Source organism: Microtus oregoni, unplaced genomic scaffold, assembly GCF_018167655.1.
Source record: "Microtus oregoni isolate MIOR12 unplaced genomic scaffold, Mior012 000008F_ref0000371, whole genome shotgun sequence".
NCBI classification, from domain to species: Eukaryota; Metazoa; Chordata; class Mammalia; order Rodentia; family Cricetidae; genus Microtus; species Microtus oregoni.
This window is the reverse complement of record NW_024543067.1, coordinates 28130107-28155509: the sequence shown is the minus strand read 5'-3', so window position 1 is coordinate 28155509 and position 25403 is coordinate 28130107. Positions and strand designations below refer to the sequence as shown.

General features: G+C 37.8%; 1 protein-coding gene across 2 annotated transcripts in view; it reads left to right on the top strand.

The window, feature by feature from the left end:
• Cntn5 (contactin 5) overlaps positions 1-25403 on the top strand; it is a 1138775-nt gene that overhangs the window by 477603 nt on the left and 635769 nt on the right. For both annotated transcript variants that reach the window (XM_041657731.1, XM_041657730.1), the window contains one exon: positions 5680-5804. In XM_041657731.1, the coding sequence (XP_041513665.1) occupies positions 5750-5804 (55 nt within the window). In that variant the 5' untranslated portion in view covers positions 5680-5749. The remainder of the gene's footprint in view (positions 1-5679; positions 5805-25403) is intronic.

Genomic DNA, 25403 nt, shown 5'->3' with positions numbered 1-25403 from the left:
CATTATGACTTTAACATAAGAATACTGGACAATGAATAAATAGCAAAACAACCCAGGGCACTAGCAACTGCAAAGAAGAATAAGGCAGGTAGAGGGTTATAAGATGGAGATAAACTACCTTTTTTTAAGAAAACCATAAGAGGTTTCTGGAAAAAACTGATTTTTATCAAGTTAAAGCTTCAGTTAGTAATGGAGGCGTACAGGCAGAGGACACAGGGACTGCTTTCTACAACTGAGGCACCACAAAAGCCTAAGTGTGGGAAGGTGGCAGTGGGCCTAGAATCTTGTCAAATTAAGGGCAGCAGCCAGATTGTCTATGGCCTTGCAACTACATAGAAATTTTATTTTATTCTAAGAATAAAACACTGAAGCAGAGATATGATGCAGCCTGAATCATCTTGAGATATATATAATCTTAGAACTGTGGGGGTAGGAATAAATAAAGGAGAGGAGAAAGGGGAGGGGGCAGAGAGCAATCTGTGAGTGACAGGATCCAGATGATGACTGCTGAGCAAGTGTGCCTTCTTCTAATCTCTATCCTCCCATCCCCTATATCTAGACCATCTACAAAACAGTTTGCTATGTGCATCTTTAGGAGCAGGAGCAGTCTGTAATTATGTAGTAATATTTTATCACATCATATATCTAATATAAGACACACTCCACCATATTATCCTATGTTTTAAGTACTTGTCTATGTGGTCAGCTTCTCTGTGATTCATTCTTTCTGAGTAATGACTGAAACTAGTGCCATGCTTGACTCGCAAAGCTTTGTAATAATCCAGGGACGATTGGAAGGACTGTCTTTCTGAAACTGGCTTTTCAATACATAAGGTGTGTATAGTGATTGTTGTTGAGAGCTGCAACACATTCTCATCAAAGGTTAACTTTTTAAAATGGTTTCAGATGAGAATTTGTAGCATTACAGTGCCTCTCTCCACAGCAGTGTAGTGTGTTAGCTGTTTGTCACCAAGATGGCACTTCTGATATCAACTTCCCGTTAGCTTTAGGACCATGGATTCAGAGATAATAATTTAATCTGGTATCCAGCAGGGGCTTCATATAACTGTGATAAGGGATCTTGTTTTATTACTTTGACACAGGAATTTGTCATAAGATAACTGCGTTTATGGAAACACTTTACCTGTTTACTACCTTAGAGTTGGTTACAAACTCTTTTACTTTGAAAGAAACCGAAAACTTTCCCAACATAAAGAAAGATATTCCTTTGAATATTCAAGAGGCATACAGAACACCAAACAGACTGGATCAAAGAAAAACATCCCCTCGCCATTTAATAATCAAAACACAAAATATACAGGTTAAAGAAAGAATATTAAGAACTGCAAAGGAAAAAGGCCAAGTAACTTATAAAGTTAAACCGATCAGACTTACACTTGACTTCTCTGTGGAAACCATGAAAGCCAGAAGGTCCTGGATAGAGATACTGCAGGAAATAAGAGACCATGGATGCAAACACAAACTACTATACCCAGCCCAACTATTGTTCACTATCAATGGAGAAAACAAGACATTCCAGGATAAGAACAAATTTAAACAATATGTAACCACAAATCCAGCCCTAAAGAAAGTAATAGAAGGAAAATCATAACTCAAGGAATCCAACATTGCCAACACTGCCTACAATAACTCAGGCATCTAGCGACCCTTCACCAGCACAACTCAAAGAAGGGAGACACACAAACTCTACTACCAAAAACAATAAGAATAACCGGAGTAAACAACCACTGGTCATTAATATCACTTAATATCAATTGACTCAACTCACCTATAAAGAGGCACAGGCTAAGAGATTGGATACGAAAACAGGATCCAACATTCTGCTGTTTGCAGGAAACACATCTCAACCACAAAGACAGGCACCTACTCAGAGCAAAGGGTTGGGAAAAGGTCTTTCAAGCAAATGGTCTTAAGAAAAAAGCAGGTGTGGCCATACTAATTTCTAAGAAAACTGACTTCAAACTAAAATCAATCAGAAGAGATCGAGATGGACACTTTATACTCATAGCAGGAACAATTCATCAGGATGACATATCAATCCTGAATATCTACGCCCCTAATATAAAAGCATCCCTTATGTAAAAGAAATATTACTAGAACTCAAAACAGACATCAAACCACACACACTAGTAGTAGGAGACTTCAACACACCTCTCTCTCCAATGGACAGGTCAATCAGACAGAAACCTAATAGAGAATTAAGAGAATTATTGGAGGTAATGAAGCAAATGGACTTAACAAACATCTATAGAACACTCCACCTAAATAGGAAAGAATATACCTTTTTCTCTGCAGCTCATGGAACCTTCTCAAAAATTGACCACATACTCGGAAACAAAGGAAACCTCCACAGATACAAAAAAAAAAAAATCATTGTCCACCTGTGTCTTATCAGATCACCACAGATTAAAGTTAGAAGGCAACAATGATGCTACCCCCAAAAACTGACAAACTAATGGAAACTGAACAGTCAACTACTGTACCACACCTGGGTCAAAGAAGAAATTAAGAAAGAAATTAAAGTCTTTGTTGAATTTAATGAAAATAAAGACTCAACGTACTCAAACCTATGGGACACGATGAAAGCAGTGCTAAGAGGAAAGTTCATAGCACTAAGTGCCCACATAAAGAAAACGGAGAAAGCATACATTGGGGACTTAACAGCACACCTGAAAGCTCTAGAAAAAAAAAAGAAGCAGAAGTGCCCGGGAGGAGTAGAAGACTGGAAATAATCAAACTGGGTGCGGAAATCAACAAATAGGAACACAGAAAACAGTCCAAAGAATCAATAAAACAAAAAGTTGGTGCTTGGAGAAAATCAACAAGATCGACAAACCCCTATCCAAACTAATTAAATGACAGAAAGAGAACACGCAAATAAATAAGATCAGAAATGAAAAGGGGTACATAACCACAGACACAGAGGAAATTCAGAGAATCATTAGATCTTACTACAAAAGCCTGTATGCCACAAAACTGGAAAATTCAAAAGAAATGGACTTTTTTTAGATAAGTATCATATACCAAAGCTAAACCAAGACCAGATGAATGATCTAAATAGACCTGTTATTCGCGAAGAACTAGAAACTATTATCAAAAATCTCCCTTCCAAAAAGAGCCCAGGACCAGATGGTTTCAATGCAGAATTCTACCAGAACTTCCAAGAAGAGCTAATACTTATACTCCTTAATGTATTTCACAATATAGAAACAGAAGAATCATTGCCAAATTCCTTTTATGAAGCTACAGTTACACTGATACCAAAACCAAACAAAGGCCCAACCAAGAAAGAGAATTACAGGTCTATCACACTCATGAATATCGACGCAAAAATTCTCAATAAAATACTGGCAAACTGAATCCAAGAACACATTAGAAAAATTATCCATTATGATCAAGTAGGCTTTATCCCAGAGATGCAGGGCTGGTTCAACATACGAAAATCTATCAATGTAATCCATCATATAAATAAACTGAAAGAAAAAAAACCATATGATCATTTCATTAGATGCTGAAAAAGCATTCGACAAAATTCAAAACCCCTTTATGATAAAGGTCTCGGAGAGATTAGGGATACAAGGGTCATACCTAAATATAATAAAAGCTATTTACAGCAAGCCAACAGCTAACATTAAATTAAACAGAGAAAAACTCAAAGCCATCCCACTAAAATCAGGAACACGACAAGGCTGTCCACTCTCTCCATACCTCTTCTATATAGTACTTGAAGTTCTAGCAATAGCAATAAGACATCATAAGGGGATCAAGGGGATTTGTATTGGAAAGGAAGAAGTTAAACTTTAATCATGGTTCCCTTCTGTGTCTCAATGCATGTGCAGACATGTGAGAGTTGGGTTTCCTTCAGAGTTTCCGAAGGTGCAGCTTATAGGTCCTGTAGAATCACCTGCATTTGTTGAAGATGAATAATAAAAGTAATAGAAGTTGTTAGAACATTGATTGGAGCAATTTTAGGTACTTGGGTTTAAGTGGAAATTTACCAAAATCAATCCAGTAAAAACTGTTTCCATCCCAGAATTCACCATCCAGAAATACCAGCCTTATCATGAAATAAAAGTGTGGTAATCCAAATATGCAATCATGACAAATTATTGTTGAAATTCCAGTGACTTCCATTCTTTGCCCCTTCTCTTTGTCATCAATCATATTTTTCCTTTTGGAAAAAAAATGGTGTTTAAATAATAAAATGGTTTTAAATTTTAAAAATTATCTTTAAGTTTTTTTAATGTGTGCTTCAAGTTTTATTGATTTGTGATATTTACTCATAAGAGGATGCAGGAAGTCACTTGTATTGACGGGAGTTAGTTATAAATTAGTCCATCATTATACACAATTAACTTTCTTCCTATTTTTATTGCTAATCACAAAGTTAGGCTAATATATAGGCATGTCTATGTTTGAATATATTTCCCCAAAGACAGAGATAACCCCTAACTCAAAGTCTATAATGAAAACGTACGTCAAGAGAACAATTATGTAAAAACAAGAGAAGCACTATGGAGCTGCCTCTTAAACAAATGGAAACTTTGGACCACAAAAATTACAGCTGATGCTTAAAATTTGCAGTCAGTAAAACATTAGAATTTGTAAGGCATATTGATCACGTTCTTGCAGAAAGTTTGGCAGCAGAATTTTGCATTCTTTACATGATTGTTATGTCTTTCAGTGCAGAAAAAGAAACAAAAAGTTATCAGTGTGATATTCTGCTTATTGTTATAAAAATAGCATTATAAAAATATTAAATATTCATGAATAATCCTTATTTCCCGCAGGTTCTGGCTAGCTAAAGATGCTGAGAGATATTAAACACCAAAGGAGGGAGCTATAACACACTACAGATAATCACTAGAGTTATAAACAAAGGCAGTTGATATTAATAATTAAATGAGAATGTCCTCTGTGGAGGTTTCCTGGAGGTCCAGGCATGGTGTGTAACATCTCTTGGTTAACTGATTGTTAGTTTCTTTCAAGACCAGGAGTGGACGTTATGGAACCTGTGCTTCAAGTCCAAAAATTTGTCTAGTATATTAAATAATTATACATGCCTGTGAGGACTCATCCCTCTTAGACCCTTAGACTTTTAATGTCTGTGAGAGAATATTCAATAGAAGCAAATAAGAACTGTTTATCCATGCTCTGTTTTACACGATAACTGAGTGGTAGCAGAATTATTTTAACATGATCAGTAGGTGTGCTGGTTAGTTTGATGTTAACATGACACAAGTTGGAGTCATTTTGAAGTTGGGAACATCAATTGAGAAAAATTACCTGCCAGATAGGTCTGTGTGAGTGCCTCTGGCTCACTTTCTTGATAGATGATTGATGTGGGAGAGCACAGATCATTGTGAGCAGAGCCACCATGGGTGCCCAGGGTACCATAAGATATGGGGTTGAGCAAGTCAGGAGAGTAAGTCAGTAAGCATCACTCCTGCCTGGCTTCTGCATCAGATCCTGCCTCCATATCCCTTCCTTGAGTGTTGCCCTGATTTTTGTCAGATCACTAACTGCAAGTGGAAACTTTAGCTAAGACAATAGGATGCTATTTGCATCTGACCTCGGCACTGAAAATTGTGTTACTGATATTATAAATTTGGGGGGAGGGGCTTTCTCTGTTTTTGAAAGCTGTATCAATCTCAACAGGGTCTTCTTCAATGAGGAAGCATCAGTGCTGACTGCCATCCTGTGAGCCAGAAGAGTCCAGAGACCAAGCATGACTTCCTTTTGGAGACTAATCCTGTTCCTGTCTGTCACCAGGTGTCTCTCAGGTAAAAGGCATGCATAATTATTTGACTAACAGTCAACAAAACTATATGAAGATCTCCATCCTAAATAACTAAAAGAAGCTTTGGAAATGTAATCAAATGTCACTTTGCAATACAAAATATCCCCACTTAAACAGGAGTATATTACTCATTTTTTTCTGAAGGAATTAGTTCTCTCCTCCACCTTGTAGGTCCCAGTGACCAAATGCAGGTCAGCATATATGGAGGCAGTCTCCTGAACCCACTAAGACCTTTTGGTGTCTATCTTGTAATATTTATTTTGAGGCATGTGTTAACATATTGAATTTTTCTATATTCACCATAGCTTTTTGACTTCCTTTTGGTTTGTTGAATTTTAATTCTGAAAAGTCTATTTATGTTATTTTGAACAATAATTCATCACAATAAAATTTATATAGCCAGATTTATTTACTTGAAGAATGTATAGACTCAAGTATCATGACTTCCATGCTAAGCACATTATAATGAGAAGCTGATAGAATTAAACTCAGTGTCTGTGCTGTAAATAATGTTTGGGAAGCATACATGATAAAGACCTCTAAAAAATGTGGTTGCCTTTATTTTTGAACAAATGTCTTTGTTTTTATAATTAAATCCATTTCCAACAATTTAATTATCTTAAATACAGTTTTAGTAGAATAACACTTATTTTTATATATAGTATTGATTGCAAATATTGTTCATGCAACAGACATATGTATATGCTGTTCAGTATATGGAAGTGTGGATGATATAACTATATACACAACATTCATTTTACATGTAGTAGCATGAAATTTTAGCAATTATATCATAATCTATTACTATGTGGTGAAAGGTTTTCACTGACTGTACAGCTTTTTTGTTGTGTCCAAGAATCAAATACATTTTCTGAACAGTGTCACATTTTGTATATTGCAGTGTTCCCTCAAGTAAACACAAACTATCAAACAGGGCAGGTAGAAGTAAACAGAAACTCCTTTCAAAGTCGAGGAGCGCTTTTTCTAGAAATTACACAATACCTTTCCATCTTGCCACTGATTCTCCACTTGTGCACTACTTCCCATGAAATATTCACAACATGTGACTATTTTAAAACCCCAGCTGTCAATCAGAAAGTGCTCTAAATGTGCTCGTTTGAAATCTGAATCCATTTCTGTATGTGGCGAGATAAATTTGGAATTTCACTTCTATAAATCAATATGTGTTAAGATGTGACAGCTAAGTAGACTTGAACATATTTATATGTTTCAGAAATGTATACATAGAAGATTCTTCTTGCTCTAATACCAGCAACTGATGAGTTGCAAAGCAACCAACACATTAATTATTCATTCATCAACAATATTATTTGTTTTTAATGTTGCTTATTAAATACTAAATGTAATAAGAGACATGAAGGTTGGTGGAAGCCAGAGTGTAAACTGAAAAAGTGTGTATCAGAGATACTGGGCATTAAATGCAAACTGCACTCACTGATATCACGATCCCTTATGAAATGAGCCTTCAGAGGCTGGTTCTGCTCGATTCTGTTCCTGTCTATGCACTGTTACCCACTCTCTGAATTCAGTCTGCTTCTCTTCTGTGTTCTGCAGCTCCTGGCCTATGTGAACTCATGTCCCTTTATTGTTTTCATGTGTGAGTTGACAATGCTTATGGAGGCAATAACAGTCCAAGTTAGTTTCTCTTGAATTTATCCAACAATAGAGTTTTTCAAGTAAATACTCCCTACAAGGGAGCTATCCTTTCTTTCAGGAAATACAAATATACTATATTTTGCATGGGGTCTGTAATTGCTAACTCTGAAGTCCTTGTGTGTATCAAGTTGTCACTGACAGTTGAGTAAATAAAACATTGGGAGGCATTTATACTTCTTTATCAAACCTGCATTTGATACAGAGACTTTATAACAGTTTTTTTTATAATAAATTTGTTTTAGACACATGCTTAAGATAAACACTAATAGCTACTAAAAAGAATCATGTTTAGGGATACTTATATTTGAAGTCTTTACCAAATAGAAAACACTCACTTTCGGTTTCTTATATTTATCCAATGTCTATCGTCTAATATTTATTTGACTGTTTTATTATCTTCATTTCACCGTTTAGCGTTCTTGATTAGTGCTTTAAGTTAGATACAAGTGTCACTTTCTAGGACACCTAACACGTTGACCATGCAGATGAAAATGAGGGTGACTAAGCTGCATGTCAGGAGCATGTTTAACCTGATTAATACACTTAGAATCAGGCAGAATGACTAAAGAAAACAGACACACACCCAGATTTTTCCTTCATACATCTGCTTTTTAGTGACTGGACTTTCCTGGGTCTGCTTCCCTGAAAAACATGAAAGAGCTCTTACACAGCTCAGCCTTGTTTGAGAACTGGCTGCTTTGCAGGAAGGACTTTTCATGAACCTCATGGCCCTATTTAGAATCAGAACTGCACATAGAGGATGACAAAATGGCACGTTCCAAATTAGTTACATTAAAAAATGCTAAAAAGGCTTGTAAGGATTGAAGGCAACATTCCATCTAGTTTCAGTGAACTTGTAAAATGATGCACACATTTGAAAGATTTTCATGATTTGTTACAAATCCAAATGCTCTTCCCTGAGACCAAGTAGCTCATGTCCTCTTCACTAGGTGTTCCTGATGGAGGAAGGTCATTGGCTAATAAAGGCACTGCCCTGGCCCATTTTATTGGTTAGAGGATAGGTGGGAGGAGAAAACAGGACAGAACGCTGGGAGGAAGAGGAAGTGAGGTCAGAGACTCCACAGCTCTCTTGGGAGCAGACGCCTGAGAGAGACGCCATGCCCCGCTCCAGGCATGAAGCTCTGACCCAGGATGGACTAGGCTAGAATCTTCCCGGTAAGACCGGTTCTCACAGATTATTAGAGATGGGTTGATCGGGATGTGAGAATTAGCCTGTAAGTGCTAGAGCTAAAGGGCCAAGCAGTGCTTAAAAGAATCCAGTGTCTGTGTAATTATTTTGGGGCATAAGCTAGCCGAGCAGGCAGCCGGGGTTCTGGGAATGCAACCACGCCGCCCCTAATTACTACATATGGCGCCCACGTGGACAACTGCTTCCACATAAAGCCTGAGACAGCTTGGGAAGTAATTCTAGAACAAAATGAAAGCATTGTGCCTGGTTTCTTGGTAGCAGCAATTTCTCGGTTCTACTCTGCTTGCTAGAGGCAAGCAAGGGCCTCATCTAAGAGAGGCTTCCTGACTCAGCTTTAGCTGCAAAGCCTGCAGCTCATTAAGAGGTCCTGCCACGAAACACTTAAACGGTGTTGATGAAAAGCTGAACGCATGCTTTTCGGTTTTCAGCCGTAGCAGGAAAAAAGCTGCACCGTTTAAAAATGCCGGCTTTCTGGGCTGTCCTGCCAGGGCAAACTCTGACTGTTTGAGGCAGGAGGGCCGGCTACTGAGAGAGGACTTGAGTGTTGTCTGTTGTAGCTCACTTGCTGGCAGGGACCTTGAAATGCCATACAGTTGTTGCAGTAAACATGGCTACAGCCTGTATATCCGCCATGAGGCTGGAAAGCTAAGGAATGGACTGGATCTAGCTGGCAAAGCCACGCCTTTAGTCCTACTGAGATCGCTTGGTAAATTAAAGACTCATGTGGTCAGAAAAAGAGAGATATACAGTAAAGAGAGATTCAAAGACAGAGAAAATTTCTGAATGGTTTAAAGTGTGTTAAAAATATATGCAGACTAAAAGTTAAAGTTCTTAAAGTAAAAAAAAAAAACAAAAAAAAAAAAGGAAGAGAGTTGTTGTGTGTGGTAGCACACGCCTTTAATCCCAGTGCCTAGAAGGCAGAGACAAACAGATCTCTGTGAGTTCAAGGTGTAGCAGTGTACACCTTTAATCCCGAATGCCTGGGAGGCAGAGACAGGCGGATCTCTGAGAGTTCAAAGACAGCCTGGTCTACAGAGTTACTTCAGGTCAAAGATACAGAGAACCTGTCTCAAAAAGCAAAAAGTTAAAAGTAAAAATAAACAAAATAGAGGTTAAAACACAGCTGCACAAAGATGGAAAATACACAGAGAATTTTGATACTGTATGCTATTATGCTCTCTTTGAATTGTTTGAATGCTGAGGAAGGACAAACAACTGCTAAAAGATATTTGTTTATAAATGCTGCTGAACTAATCCAACATAGATACTTTGAAAATGCCTTAAATTTGAAATTTGGATCTAAGGACATGATACTTTGGAAAGGAGTTTCTTATTTTGTTTTCACAGAGGATGAGATGCTGTTCATTTCTTCTACTCCGATTTGGTATGATGGACCACGCCCTCCTGAAGGGTTGGTGTGAACACCTTCAGAAAATAGCTTCGCTCAACTGCCAACTGAGATGAAACTAGCACACAGGTTATACCATGAAAGACCTAATTAACGACGCCCCCATTCAGCAGGAAGCAGTTTGGAGAGAAAAAACTGCGCCCATGTTCCCAAATATGGTTTATAAACGTTCTTTTACATTTAAAGGGGGATATGATATAGATATGAATAATTTGCATTAGTATAGATTTTGCTTTATTGATAGAGATTTAAGGTCAATTTTGTTATATGTATAAGTGTTTCTGATTTTGATTAAGGTATTGTGATTGTGTAGTTCATTTAAATATGTACTGTATAATTAAGAAATATAGGTTGTTAATGGATAATCATCGATAATAGTAAAGCTTGTAGTCATGTTAGTTAGATTTTCTAGATATATAGAGATGTATTTTAGTTAGATAGACATTCTTCATGTCTTTCAAAGATTACAGAATAGGACAATTAATGTTTTAATAACTGCGGACTTTTCATGACAATGAGACACTCTGCTCCTGGCAGCACCAATCTACTTCAAGAGGAAGATGGGCATCGAAGAGGCTCGTTATGGAGTTTTGATAGCCATTTGGGCAAGAAACTGCTCTTGCCTGGACTATTGCATAAACTGGACACAGAGAACCCGCAGAGAGAGGACTACTGAACTTGCCTAAGGTGAGATGATCTTTCGGGGTTCCTGATTCATTTTGAAAGAGTCTGTGAGACATTCTGCAGGACACAACAGATAGTGACTGAACTGACTTTGAATTTTCCTGCTTTATGGAAATGTCTGCTGGATACCATGGGCCTGAAGGCTGAAGATGGATGCCCCAACGGTACAGAGGAACTTTGGGTGACTGTCCAGGCAGCGAGATGTCTCTGTCATTTCTAGAGTTTTAAAAGTTGCTTTTTTCCTGTTTGCTTAGGTAGTATTGTATCTTTCTGGAGACTTTGATGGAGTTAAGAATAGTTAGTTATAGTTACAGTTTTCCTTAGTTATGATAAAGATTATTGTAACTTTTACTTGATAACTGTTTTGTTATATGTAATTTTGCTATGTTAAAGCCTTTTTTTTGTTTAAACCGAAAAAGGGGAAATGATGGAGGAAGGTCATTGGCTAATAAAGGCACTGCCCTGGCCCATTTTATTGGTTAGAGGATAGGTGGGAGGAGAAAACAGGACAGAACGCTGGGAGGAAGAGGAAGTGAGGTCAGAGACTCCACAGCTCTCTTGGGAGCAGACGCCTGAGAGAGACGCCATGCCCCGCTCCAGGCATGAAGCTCTGACCCAGGATGGACTAGGCTAGAATCTTCCCGGTAAGACCGGTTCTCACAGATTATTAGAGATGGGTTGATCGGGATGTGAGAATTAGCCTGTAAGTGCTAGAGCTAAAGGGCCAAGCAGTGCTTAAAAGAATCCAGTGTCTGTGTAATTATTTTGGGGCATAAGCTAGCCGAGCAGGCAGCCGGGGTTCTGGGAATGCAACCACGCCGCCCCTAATTACTACATGTTCCCCTGGCTGCTTTAAAATTATGAACAGTTACATGTAAATCAGAAAATAGAAGAAAATCCATATATACCCGAAAGCATTCTTAATACTAGTTAATAACCAGGCAGTGGTGACACACACCTTCAATCCCAGCATTTGGCAGGCAGAGGCAGGCAGATCTCTGTAAATTCAAGGTTGGCCTGTTCTTTAACAGCTAGTTCCAGGAAAGGCTCCAGAGCTGCAGAGAAAGCCCATCTCAATCCCACTTCCAAATTAATGAATAATTAAATAACTAATACTGGTGTTTTTGTTTCCATGTTTTTAATAATACTGCAATACAATTCATTAAATATTAATGAATTGTCAGGCTAGGCATGTTGTTCAGTTGGGAGTGTATGTACCTAGAATATAAAAAACTCCAGATTTGATGCCAGTAGATCATAAACTGGATATAATAATATATGTCTATAATCTTATCACTTTGGAGATAGAGACAGAGACATCAGAAGTAAAAGATTACCTTGGGCTACATACTGAGTTTGAGGCCTTTGGTTAAAAGAAGCCCTTTCTCAATAGTAATATTAGTAATAATAATAATAATCCCAAGAAGGAAGCTATAAGATAGATGTCTTTCAGTAAAGTGAATGATCAAGCATGGGCTATCTAAATAATAGAACACTATTTAGTGATGAAATAAATGAAGTACAAACTTCATAAATGCATGACTATTACATTCATATTGCTAAATGAAAGAAGCTACAGTGGAGATAGCATGATCTATATGATTCTAGTTACATAATGTCCTGAGAAGGGAGAATGTGCAGAATGTATGTAGTAGTCAATAACAGTCAGGAGATGGATAGGCTGGGTGGGCGGTCAAAGAGGCAGATGAAGCAATCAATATTTTGAAGGAAGTGAAAAAACACTCTTTATGGACCAGATACTAAATCAAACCATAGAGAATACCAATCGTAGCTTAAATGTTAATATATGAAAATTAAATAAAAATGATTTGGGAGGTCACAGGCTCCTCAAACAGTTTCTAAAATATAACAAGGAATCAAATCATTTATTAACCATGTAAAGAGCAATCTCAACTGGGGGCAGTGTTACATAAGAATTCCTGAAATGAGCTATAAGACCAAAGATATCCCATGTTATACTTCTGCATGGTTATTTGTTTAATAGTGCTCTTTTCCACTGAGCAGTTCTAATGTCATATGTGCTGGACATAAGCCACCAAGTCAATGAAGGCAGATGTTGGGACTGGAATTGTAGCTATAGGTGTGGAAGGTTGCTGATTATTAGTTATCCATGTAGTGATGGCATAGAGTTCTTGGAGGCATTGGTATGCATATATATACTCATACATGTTATAAAAAATCACAAACCCTTATTACGAGAATGTGTATATATGTATACACACACACACACACACACACACACACACACACACACATATATATATATATATATATATATATATATATATATATATACAGCTGTTTTCTTCCAGTCATCCTAGAACACACAGTGTGTCCCTGTAGGAACAGCACATGAAACATCAAGATTTTTTTCTTTTTATTAAGTTTGCTCTTGAAGGAACAAGGGCTATTTCAGAAATGACTGATTATAGGACTGCAATAGAAAATGTCCTATATAAATCATTTTAGAGAACCTTATGGCTCCTGCAAACATGGAAGTGCTAGGACAAATAAAACTACTTTTAAAAAAGAGAGACACAAAGAGGGGGCTGGGAAATGACTGAAGAGGTAAAATGTTTGCTATGGAAGTGTGAGAAGTGAATTCAGAGTCACAAGAACACACATAAGGCTGGGCCCTTGAGCCCATGTCTGAAACACACATTCCCTGGTGTCAAGAGGATAAATGAATAGGAGAATCCTGAAATCTGGAAGACAGTTAGTCTGGCAGCATAGGCATTGGCATCAGGAGACTCTCTGTCAAAGTGAAAATGAGGGTTGGTATCTGAGGCTGTCCTCTGACTTTCACAGAGGTGCCTGTAACACACACACACATACACACACACACACACACACACACGTGTGCACACGCACTCGCGCACACATACACACACCCCCATAAACACACACATACATACACCACATAACCCATATACACCACACATATACACACATACCCATACATACCATACAAACACACACACACACCACATGCACACAAACACATACCCCACACACACATCACACCAGCACACACACATACACACACATTCAATTTTTTTCATATTTTAAAAGGAAACATAATGAGGCTACTATGCCACACAAACCAAAAAGGATCCTGAAAGTTACAAATGACATATTTGAGTCACAAATTAAATTTAAAATCGCTACAATTTAGCTGAAAAAAATAAGTACCAGTGAGTCTACATTGGAGTATATAAATGATGAATAAATAATGAGTCAGGAGAGTAGAAATGGAGAAATCTTTCTGCAGAAGAATGTAAAATATGTTGTGTAAATGCTTCATCCTTGAGGAGATGTTGTTTAAGTTTCCTTTCTTTAAGTATGAACTTTGCATGGGAACTTTTCCCAATGAGATAAATCATTCTTCCTCGGTGACTTCAAATCCAGTCTGTTTGTCTGTGGGGACCAAGCACCCTTAAATCTTTTAAAGTTGAGTAAACTGTGGCATAAAAGGAAGACTGGGGAGAAAGACAAGTTTAATTTGTTATTTTGGGAAGAATCACAAAGACATTTGGAAGAATATTGTGTGAAATCTTAGAAAACAGTAATAAAGTTTGCTCAGGAGTCTCCACCTTGAATTATGGCCATGTGTGTGTTAAGACCAAAAAAATCTACCAGTGATAGAACTGAAATCCACTTAAGGCCCAAGCAAGTGGGTTTTGTATAGTGCAGATAGCTTGTGCATGTCTTCTTCACGTCACTACAGCTGCTGTGCGTTCATGGTCTACCGGACAAGCCAAGTTCCGAAGCAGAGTTCCAGAGATCTGTTCCCATATACAGACTTCTACATTCTTCCCTGCGCCGTGGAGAAGTGATACAGACTTAGAACAGGGAACTGCACGGTCTTTGTGCTCGGCTGTTTGACCTTATGTCTCTGTTAATCGCCACCTTCTACAAGCAGAAGCTTCCCTGGTGAAGGCTGAGAGCAGTACTCATCTACGGGTGTAAACATACAAATTTAGGAAGCAGTTTGACCCGATAGTCATTTATCAAAATGATGGCAGGTTCTCACTAAAGACTGACTGTCCTTGCTATGGGCATTTGAGTGCTTTTCAGTATAAGTAATGAAATTCCGTCTATGGAGAAGCCTTCACATTCATCACCAAGTGAAGATACAATTGTAACTGTCCCACCCCTGCTGTACCATCTGGTGCACCCTGTCTGACAGGCCGGCATTGTAGCTCACAGGGTTCATAGCTTGCTAAGACTGCTGGGGACTTTCCACCCACAGAAGTTTGGGTAGTACCTTCCAGCTCTACAGACTGTCTTTAGGTACGTGTGGTCACAAGGTTTGCAGTAACAAGAGAAAGGGTGATTCACAACGTGCCAGCATTTATAAGCTTAGTGTTCTGTTTGCCAAAGCTTTGTTGGTCAAAGCAAATCCCATGAGCCAAAACCAGAATCAAGGGATGGAAAAGAAAATAACCTTTTAAACGAAGTAGCTGAGAAAGCTGTAATGTGTAATGAGAATGTATGAGGGAGAGAGAGAGAGAAAGAGAGAGAGAGAGAGAGAGAGAGAAAGTCATCAACATTTTTAACCTCTGTTGGATTAAAATAATGCATTGTTCAATGTAGAAATAGTTCTCAGAGGATATGGCATTCTCCACGTAAATGGGAAACAGCAATAGGGAGTGCTGTGGGATTCACCCTTCATGTATGCTGAATTACTAAAGAACTTTCCTGTCTTCCTGCAGCCCTTTATAAATTATGTTTCATTTATTCTTTATGTTTGAAAGAACAACAAAGTAAAAGGTGTGAATTGATTCTCTGTGTTACACAAAATATTCTGCCTGGTGGATTCCTTGGCCATTTTAGTCCTCTTGAACAATGACTAAGAATTATGCTAACTCACTTATAAGTATTTAAGATGGAGGGTTTTGCAATAATATTCCTTATAGCAAGGTTCCTTTTCATCTAAGTATAAATTGTTCTTTCTTGGTGGCACAGATGGAAAAATCATATATAATATCTGCTTAGTATGTGGAATGTAGTTGGTTTATGATAAAGATAATTAGTTCTCCAATAACAGCAGTTTCACTAGACCAGAAAATATCCTCACATATTTCTGATTGCTCCCATGCACAAGGTCTTATAGGACCATTTTCTTCTTTCGTGTTATGCCTTGTGTTCCTGTTAGTTTTGCTCTTAGATGGAAACTACTGGGTGTACAATGTGTGGATTGCCTCCCACAACAATACTTTTGAATTTACCAGCTAAGATTGGAAAGCCAGGGGCAATGCCTGTCTACCAGTTCTCAAATAAGTATCTGTGCTTACTTTCCAGTCACTCACAGATGCTTCTGTAAGCTGTGTTGGTTTAAAACCAACAGCAAGGACAAAATCAAAGGCACTTTCTTTCTCCCTTGACCCCATTCTCCTTTTTTGGGATAAATCCATTTTATTGAAAAGGAGAGCATTTGTTTCTTCTCCCAAGCAAGTGATGTACTGGAGAACAGAGAATGCCTGTCACTGATAAGCTTTTACAATGCTGTCTTTTTTGGTGGTGCTGTGGTAAATCACAAAAACCTTTGTCATTGTCAGAGTGTTGCCTACGAGATTATAAAGGAGAATGGAAACAAAGGTGCTTCAGCAAACAGGTGCCCAAATAACTCTGACTGGTGAACTGGAATTTAGAGAGAAAAATGGGTTATGGCTCTTTCCCGCTTGTTTTAAATTATGCTTTTGCACATTGTATTAGCCCCCCGGGAAGTCCTGATGATAACAGGAGCTACCTCATTGTGACAATCCAAGCTGACTTTATCAACTAAGCTCTGGTGATATTAGAAATGTATTTATTCAGCAAACAATTTAATTTGTCTTTGTTGGGAAAGAGGCAGGGGTAAGGGTTGGATCACCTGGATTTAGTACACTTTGTTGTTCTTATCTTAACAGCAAAGACCATATTAAAAGTCATCTGTAATTGTCACAATTCCTGGAGTGAAATAAAATTAAGTCATCAACTAACAATCCAGTTGAGAGTCTTAAGAAATGATTGCAAGTATCTGTCTCAGCTTAATGAAGATTACATAGAGAGTTAACTTATGGGGTCAGCTAAATGTAATTTCTTATACATTACAATATTTATTTAAATTTTTTAATTTATTTATTTATTAAAGGTTTCTGTCTCTTCCCCGCCACCGCCTCCCATTTCCCTCCCCCTCCCTCAATTAAGTCCCCCCCCAGCCCGAAAAGCAATCAGGGTTCCCTGTTCTGTGGGAAGTCCAAGGAACCCCCACCTCCATCCAGGTCTAGTAAGTTGAGCATTTAAACTTTTATACTTCGGTATTAGACAAGACTAGGCAGTATATGCCAAAGTGTTGTGTCATCTATAACAAGTTGGAATGGTCAAGTGTCCTTCAAACCAGTAATACTGGTGTCATTATTTTTCAATAACTATTTATCTTTACTAATAAAAAATTGAGCCAGGCAGAGGCAGGTGGAGCACTGTGATCTTGTTATCAGCAGCCTAGTCCACAGAGCAAGATCTAGGAAAGGGTCCAAAGCTGCACAGAGAAACTCTATCTAGGAAAAAAAAAAAGAAAGAAAATTGATCATCAAATGTGTTTTCTTTGTTTAAAGCAATGCTCAGAGGACTTGTCTATGAACACTTGTCTGTGGTTGACTATAACACCAGTGTTCAAGCAGAGGTAAAGTTCAACCACAGCAATACTAATGTGAATATCCCTATCAATGAACAGGATTTCACATTACTTATCTAAAGCATGAGAGCACGGAGACTGCCCGTGTAGAGTCATTACACTCATTTGTCAGCGAGAGAACACCTTTTTTCTGTGTCCTGTTGGTTTAATCTTTCTTTAGATTATGAAGTAGGTAGAAAATTCCACTCACCTAACACTAGCACCCAAGGAAGGCCTCTAAGCCAAAATATGGAAAAACACACAGGGAAATCCTGCTGTCATTAATTTTAAAGCAAATTCTAAAGGGTTTTTAGAGTTTGAACACTATAAACCATTGAGTATGAAATAAATCCTACCTAGCTAACTGAGATGGGGAGGAAATGTTTTGACGTGGTACACACTATCCTGGGCTTTACCTTAGATCTTTGGGGGAAATCCTGCTTTTCTAAACATTAAGTCACTGAAAATTTATCCACATCATCATGTGGAGATATTTATATGGAGGAACTGTTCATTACAATGCCTTCACTTCCTAGAAGTTAAAAAAAGTCATTTGCTTTTTTTTTACTTTTCTCCAAATTTTATTTATTTTTGAATTCAAAAACAAGTACATTAGACTAATCCATGCCAATTATGTTAATTTGTCTCTCATTTTGTTTGATTCTTGCCTTTTTTGCATTGTTGTTTTTAATTTAAGACAAATCATATAAATATGCAAACATATTACAGGACTTAGAAATTCTTTTTCTTGCTTCCTATAATTCCTTTTTTTTTTTTTTGAGACCACTTTCTTTGTAGAACCCCAGTAGCACAGACAATAAGAGCAACAATGAATAAATGGGACCTCCTGAAACTGAGAAACTTCTGTAAAGCAAAAGACACTGTCATTAAGGCAAAAAGACAACCTACTAATTGGGAGAAGATCTTCACCAACCCCACATCAGACAAAGGTCTGATTTCCAAAATATATAAAGAACTCAAGAAACTAGACATTAAAAATCTAATTAAACCAATTAAAAATGGGGTACTGAACTGAACAGAGAATTCTCAACAGAAGAAGTTCAAATGGCCAAAAGACACTTAAGGTCATGCTTAACCTCCTTAGCAATCAGGGAAATGCAAATCAAAACAACTTTGAGATACCATCTTACACCTGTCAGAATAGCTAAAATCAAAAACACCAATGATAGCCTTTGCTGGAGAGGTTGTGGAGGAAGGGGAGCCCTCATCCATTGTTGGTGAGAAAGCAAATTTGTTCAATCACTTTGGAAATCAGTGTGGCAGTTTCTCAGGAAACAGGGAGTTAACCTACCTCAGGACTGAGCAATTCCACTCTTGGGAATATACCCAAGAGATGCCCAATCATACTACAAAAGCATTTGTTAAACTATGTTCATAGCAGCACTATTTGTAATAGCCAGAACCTGGAAACAACCTAGGTGCCCCTCAATAGAAGAATGGATAAAGAAGGTGTTATTTGCTTTTGAATGCTCCTCGTACCTTTATTGAAAAGTTTGCCAGAAGGCATCAGTTTCTGCTGAGATGAACTGGACTATGGTGTATGTTTCTGTGTTTAGCCTCAGTCTGGTATGAGATGGAGCTGAGTGGTTTGAGTCAGAGAGGAAGAGGGTTTTAAGTGATGCCATTTGGATTTTGAGGAATTACATACCTTACAGCTGGGACTTTCCTGTTTGTATGATAATCTGTAGCATCTGCTCTATAAGAGTAGAGGCAGTTTGTGTTCTTTGATATGCTACATTCGAAGTGGGAAAATGTCTCTTATCATGTATATGTATAATCATTTTGAATTTAATAAATATAAGGTTTATAAAAGTTTATGGGGGGATTAAGGAGTATTTAAGTTAGTAATTTGGGCTCAGAAAATACCCAAACTCGTTGAGTCACTTTAGAGTGCCCAACCTAATTATACTGATGTTTTTCAATGATAATATCTCACCTGAGGTTTGCTGTGGCATACAGACTTCCTGAGTTAAAGCAAAAGAATTGCCTTAGTTGAGTTATGGACATTGTGAAAACAAGCTGTAAAAGAAAAATTGATAATAATAATAATAAAATGAAAGTATAAATGCAAAAAGTAAAGGAAAGAAAAAAAGAGTGAGATCTTTGAGTCATTTAAGCTTTTGCTTGAACCCTCACCCTCCATTTTCCCTGGCAGCATTTGCTGTCTCAGGCCTCTAGGAGACAGCCAGCTATGTGCCTTTCTCCTCTATCCTCTCTGCTAGTTTGGAGACAGTCACTGGCTCACTGGCTAGCACTGCTTTCCTAGCCTGGAGTTATTTTTGTTTAATGCCTAAATTTAGAATTACTTCAACCTGGCCCTAGGATTCTAAGTTTCAGAATAACCTTGAAAAAAATGACCATTACAAAAAGAACTGGATCCTATAAAGCTTAACATGCAACATTGCTTTCAGTTATTGTCCCGTCTGCATTCTGAAAGCAATCATTGTTGTAGATAAAGACTATCACATAGGAACATAGTTTGCACAGTGTATTGAAGGTTGTAATGGAGATGGAAACTAGTAAAATAAAAACAACATGTATGGAGTTGGAGCAAGGCTTGGTATCTGAATGTGTTTAATGCTATTGCAAATGGTCTAGGTTTGGTTCCCAGCACGCGCGCGTGCACACACACACACACACCTGGCAATTCACACCTGCTTGTGGCTCCAGTTGCAGGGGATCTGATGCCCTCTAGCCTCACAGACACCTGTTCACATATGGTGCACATAAACTCTTGTAGCCATACATACATGCACTCAGAGAAAACCAAAGAAAAATCTATACAAATACTCCCATTTTAAGTCCTGGGATCATTTGAAATAATTCATTCATATTTCAGTAACTTTTACAAATATTTATTTAGTGTCTACTGTGTTTTGTTCTAGGCATTAAGGATATAGATGTACAAATTACATCTCTCCCCTTAGGAAACACACATGCTAATAGAGAAGATATACTTTAGAAAAGAATATAAGATGTGATGGGGATATTTCCATAAAGAACTTAAGTGAATAAAGGGAGAGTAGTGGACTAGGTGGCATGGCAGCAGTGTGCTCCTGTCTGTAGGTTGGTTGTGAAAGGGCACTGTGAGTTGGTCCCTAAGGACACATCTTATAGGCATAGAAAAGAAGGACAAATGAGTTTCTGAGAAAAAGTGGTTATGGCTGCAGGGACAGCAGGTGTCACAATGCAGCAGAAAGAAGTGACCTCATGTAGATGAAGAAATTCCTGAATGGATGAGAAAGAACAACCTCTGTGGATGAAGACTCTCTGGCAAGAGTTGTCTGTGGAGAAATACACATTCTTTAGAAGACACTTGTGAAGGTTTAAAGGTCTGGATGCACAGTCCATGTAGCTGTGTGGTCAGTTTAAACGTTGACTCTGCACAGTGCAAAACTTGCTATCAACACCTTTCTGTACAGGGATAGTTTTGTAAACAGTCAATCATGTCAGACACTAAACTTTCCAGACACATCTGGTTATGTTTGTTTGTTTGTTTTGTTTTCACAGTTGAGACTCTCAAACTATTCATTTCCATTAATTTCTGGTACATGCTAATCTGTCTATACAGTATACTAATAATCTATATAGTAAAGTTTACCTGTTCAGTTCTTTTTTATTTTAATTCATAGCAGCAAAGCATTGCATATCAGCAAATCCACAGACTTTAAACATTTTTAAAGAGTTCAAACAGAAACTCACAAGTGAGTCCCATAGCACTTCACAGCAACAACATAAAAATTAGTGCACTGTGCCTTTCTGTTTGTTTGCGGGTTTACTAGAGGCACGTGCTTGTTATGTAGTTTAGGCTGATTTAAAGCTCATGATATTTCTGTTACAGTTTCTGAAGTCCTAGAGTTGCAGGATTACACCACCCTGTCCATCTGAAATATCATCTTCCATGCTTTGTGAAGAACAGACTGCATAGAAGAGAAACTGGGAGAATAGGTGAAGAAACAATTGCAGTAGTTTTGAAGAGAGACGGCTTGTCGTAAACCTGTGTTTACTAAACAGTGCTAATTGAGGCCCAGTTTAGATAATCCTCCTGCAGGGATTCCATTGATTTGATGTTGGTTTTTCTAGTTATCAAATAAAAGATGTTTGTGACACATATCTAGTAGGCAGACAAAGTTTACTGTGCTTGGACTTGGGTGTACTCTGAGTACTTGCCAGGTCTTTGTTGACAGTAAGTTCTTTATGTTATATTCTTACACTTGACATGCAAGGATAGTTTACTGTTACATATTGTGCAATATTATTCATCTGTTCCTGTACATCTAAAATCATGTTTTTAATGTAGCATTCACATACATCATTTCAGAACAATGTTCTCACTCTGAGATACAAATCCCATATTTTACACAGCAGAAAAGTCCTGTCACGAGACAGGTAGTAACAGTTCTAGTACAAAGACAGCACTTGCGAGGACTCCTACAACATGCAAATACTGTCTTACACAGTTAGAGTTCATCATGCATAGTGCATCTACACACATTCTAAGTCATGGGAACAGATGAACTACTAAATCTACAGAAAACTGAGGGCTGAGAGTTGATGTTCTGAGAGTGATTCTAGTGAGTCAGAGTTGCTTAGGTGTAGAATCCAGAGATTTTCTCAGGCTATCCTCTATATTTTCTGGAGTGAATGTTGAGTCTTTATATAAAAGGGTAATTGTGTAAAATAATTTTAATATTGTATACGTGGCACAGATTATAGGACCCTTCTGATGTATGCTCATCCTCTTCAAAGCAATAGCTAGGTGTTTTCACTATGATTTTGTTGATTTTTAGTAACAGTAGTTGGAGATCGCTACCAAATGAAAAGATGGTGACTGATTACTGGATGAACAGAAAGCAAAGAGATTGATTTGGGCTAGGGATAGCTTGTGCCAGAGTGGAAGAGATTGAGGATGCAGCATGCTGGACTAGAAGCTGCTTCAGCCTACTGCATTGAGACATCACAAGGAGACAGAAAAAGGTGAATTTGAATTTGAAATAAAGGTCTAAAAGTAATATAGAATATCGATCTTAAAAATGATTATCATCAAAGAAGAGGCAATTAGTTAAATTAAAAAAAAACACACTGGAATATGAGGTTATTTGTGTATGGTATGTGTCGGTTATGTCTGTCTATGTTGGGAGTGTGTTCTGGGTGTTTATGTACTATGTGTGCTTCTATGACATATGGTGTGTGTTGTACATGGTGTGTGCATGTAGTATCTATGTGTCTTTGTGTGTGTATACATATGTGTATATATGTGGTACTTGTTTGGTATATCGGTCTATGTTCAGTGTGTATGCTGGGTGTGTGTGCTGCATGTATAAATGCTGTTTGTTTGTGGTTTGTGTTGTGTTGTGTGTGTGTGCAGGCATTTGCATATGTGTATTTAATGGAGGTTAGTAGACAAGAATCTAATCAGTTTCCAATTCAAGCCAAGGAAACTCTTTTGATGTAATAGCATTAACTGGATCACACAGTCATCTGATTCCATTTTGTCAGGCTGTTCTGCATGGTCAGAAGTTTTTTTCATTCTAGCCTCCTAGCAAACTTCCAGAAATGGCTCCTGTAAAAAAACACAAAGTAGAACATTTTGAGGAAAACAGAATAGAAGGAAGAGTACTGAGTGTGCTTCTGACTTTGCCAGGAACTGGAGGTCACCTCTCGATTATGCAACACGATGCAAAGCTACAGCCCAGAGTAATCTGTCCTTCTGTTAACTTGGCTTGCAGTCCTTTCACAAATCAGGTGAAAGCTTTGACGTTGGGGAACTCAGAGGTTAAATGTCCATGCAGGTCAAAGAATGTGGCCATACACAGCCACCTGTGTTTACTAAATGGTGTGAATTGAGGTCCAGTTTAGATAATCAGAAAATACAACAAAGAGTGCAACATAAATATAAATAAGAGTAATGTATGGTGATACATTTATATAAAAAGTGACAATTAAATCCACTTCTTTGTATGTTAATAGAATATATTTTAAAGTTGAAGACAAAAAATTAGTAAACTGCAAAATCCTTTTTGTCAAAGTTCTCAGTTTTTTCTTCCCCTAGTAGAATAAGAAAAATGTAAACTTCTCTCCAGCTAGTAAGAGAACAGAGAAAAATAACACATGTTGGCAGATCATGTAGTCCCAGATCCCCTTACATTGCTAAATCTTTCCTTAAGAGTCGTAAACTCAAATGTGTAGAATAAAACACACAGAATATTCTTGGGATAACTGGACTATTTCCTCTCTGTCTTCCTGTCTCTGCCTCTGTTTCTCTATTTATGTCTCTCTCTGTCTCTGTCTCTCTCTCTCTCCCTCTCTCTCTCTGTACAACATGGCTCATGCATGGAGACCAAGCACAACTTTAAGAGTCATCATTTCTCTCCTTGCTTGAGACAAGGTATCTTTTATTCAAGGCTGCATAAATCAGGTAGCTGACACAAAAGCCTCAGGTAATTGTTTTGTCTCAGTTTCCCATCTGTCATTGGGAGCTTACTGAAACTACAGAGCTATAGGCTTTTCCTGTAGATTCTGAAGGCAAGTAATGTATAACAGAGTTATGCAAGAGAATGCATAAAAGCAAAGATTCACAAGCCAGTTATAGAACAGGAAGGAGTTCAGGTATGGTTTTCCTTTTTAGAGTTCTAGATGGATGTTAAGTAGTTGAATTCAGAAATGTAAAGTAGACTCACACTTACTTGACTCTGTGCTACTATAATGAAATGCCTAGAGTTTCAAGGGTCCAAGAATGTGTTGCAAAACTAGCACTAGTGTGGAAGGGGGCTTGGATGGGTTAGATCAAGGTGAACAGAAAAAGGAACAAACATAAAGCAACCAGTCCAGGATCGAAATAAATATGTTTTGTAGCATATCATTTCCAAAACAGTAAGACCAGCATGAGTCCCTTATGGGGTAAAACCCCAAAGTCTTTGCTATGTTTTATTAGTACCTTTTAAGTTCTGCATCTTAGTTACCACATCAGGAGGATCAGGCTTCTAACAAATGAGTTTTTAGGGGAGTCATAAGCAATGCCTGTACTCTAACAGAATACTATTGGCTGGGAATAAGATTCAGAACAGGACTACAGTCTGAACAAAGGCTGCCTTGCCTGGAGCTCAAAGTAGGTTGGAAAGGATCAGACCAAAGTGTATGAGTCCTAAAATATCAGTGAAGGGGCTCCAGCTAACAAAAAAAGCTGTTGAAATACAATACAATACTGTTGTACACTATAAAGATTTGTCACTTGAATTGGTGTAATAAAATGCTGATTGGTCAGTAGCCAGATAGAAAGTATAGGTAGGATGACCAAACTAAAAACAATGGGAAGGAGAAGAGTGGAGTCAACAGACAGACATAGAGAGAGCAGGAGATAATGAACAAATGATAACTGCCAAGGGAATTTAATTATGAAAGCTGCTACATTAAACATCCTAAATATTTTTAAAAATATCCTGACTTCAAAATTTAAGTCAAAAGGTAAGTTACTTTGGGAAAGAGATTCTGTCTTTATTTCCACATGTAACGAGAGGCTCTGGATTTGTTAATGAAAATCAAATCTGATCAATGATGACTCCTTAAAATATCTCTGATAGGAACTGAAGGTCTAAATGATCCAATGTTTCAGATGCTCTCTGTTGCAGTTTCCTCTGAGTTCTGCATCCTGAACAGTTTCAAGGCTGCTAATTGAGATGATCCCGCCTCACAGACTACTCAAGTCAAAACTTAATCAGTATCCTAAATTTTCTCAGGGTACCACAAGGATTACTAGTCCTCCGCCCCCCACGGATCAACAAGAAGTAGCTAGAGTACTATGCCCATATGCCTAAAATCAATTATGAATGTTAGTCATTTTTAGGGGGATTGGTTACATGTTGCTTTGGATGATTGTCAGGAAAAAAACTAAACAACGGAGATT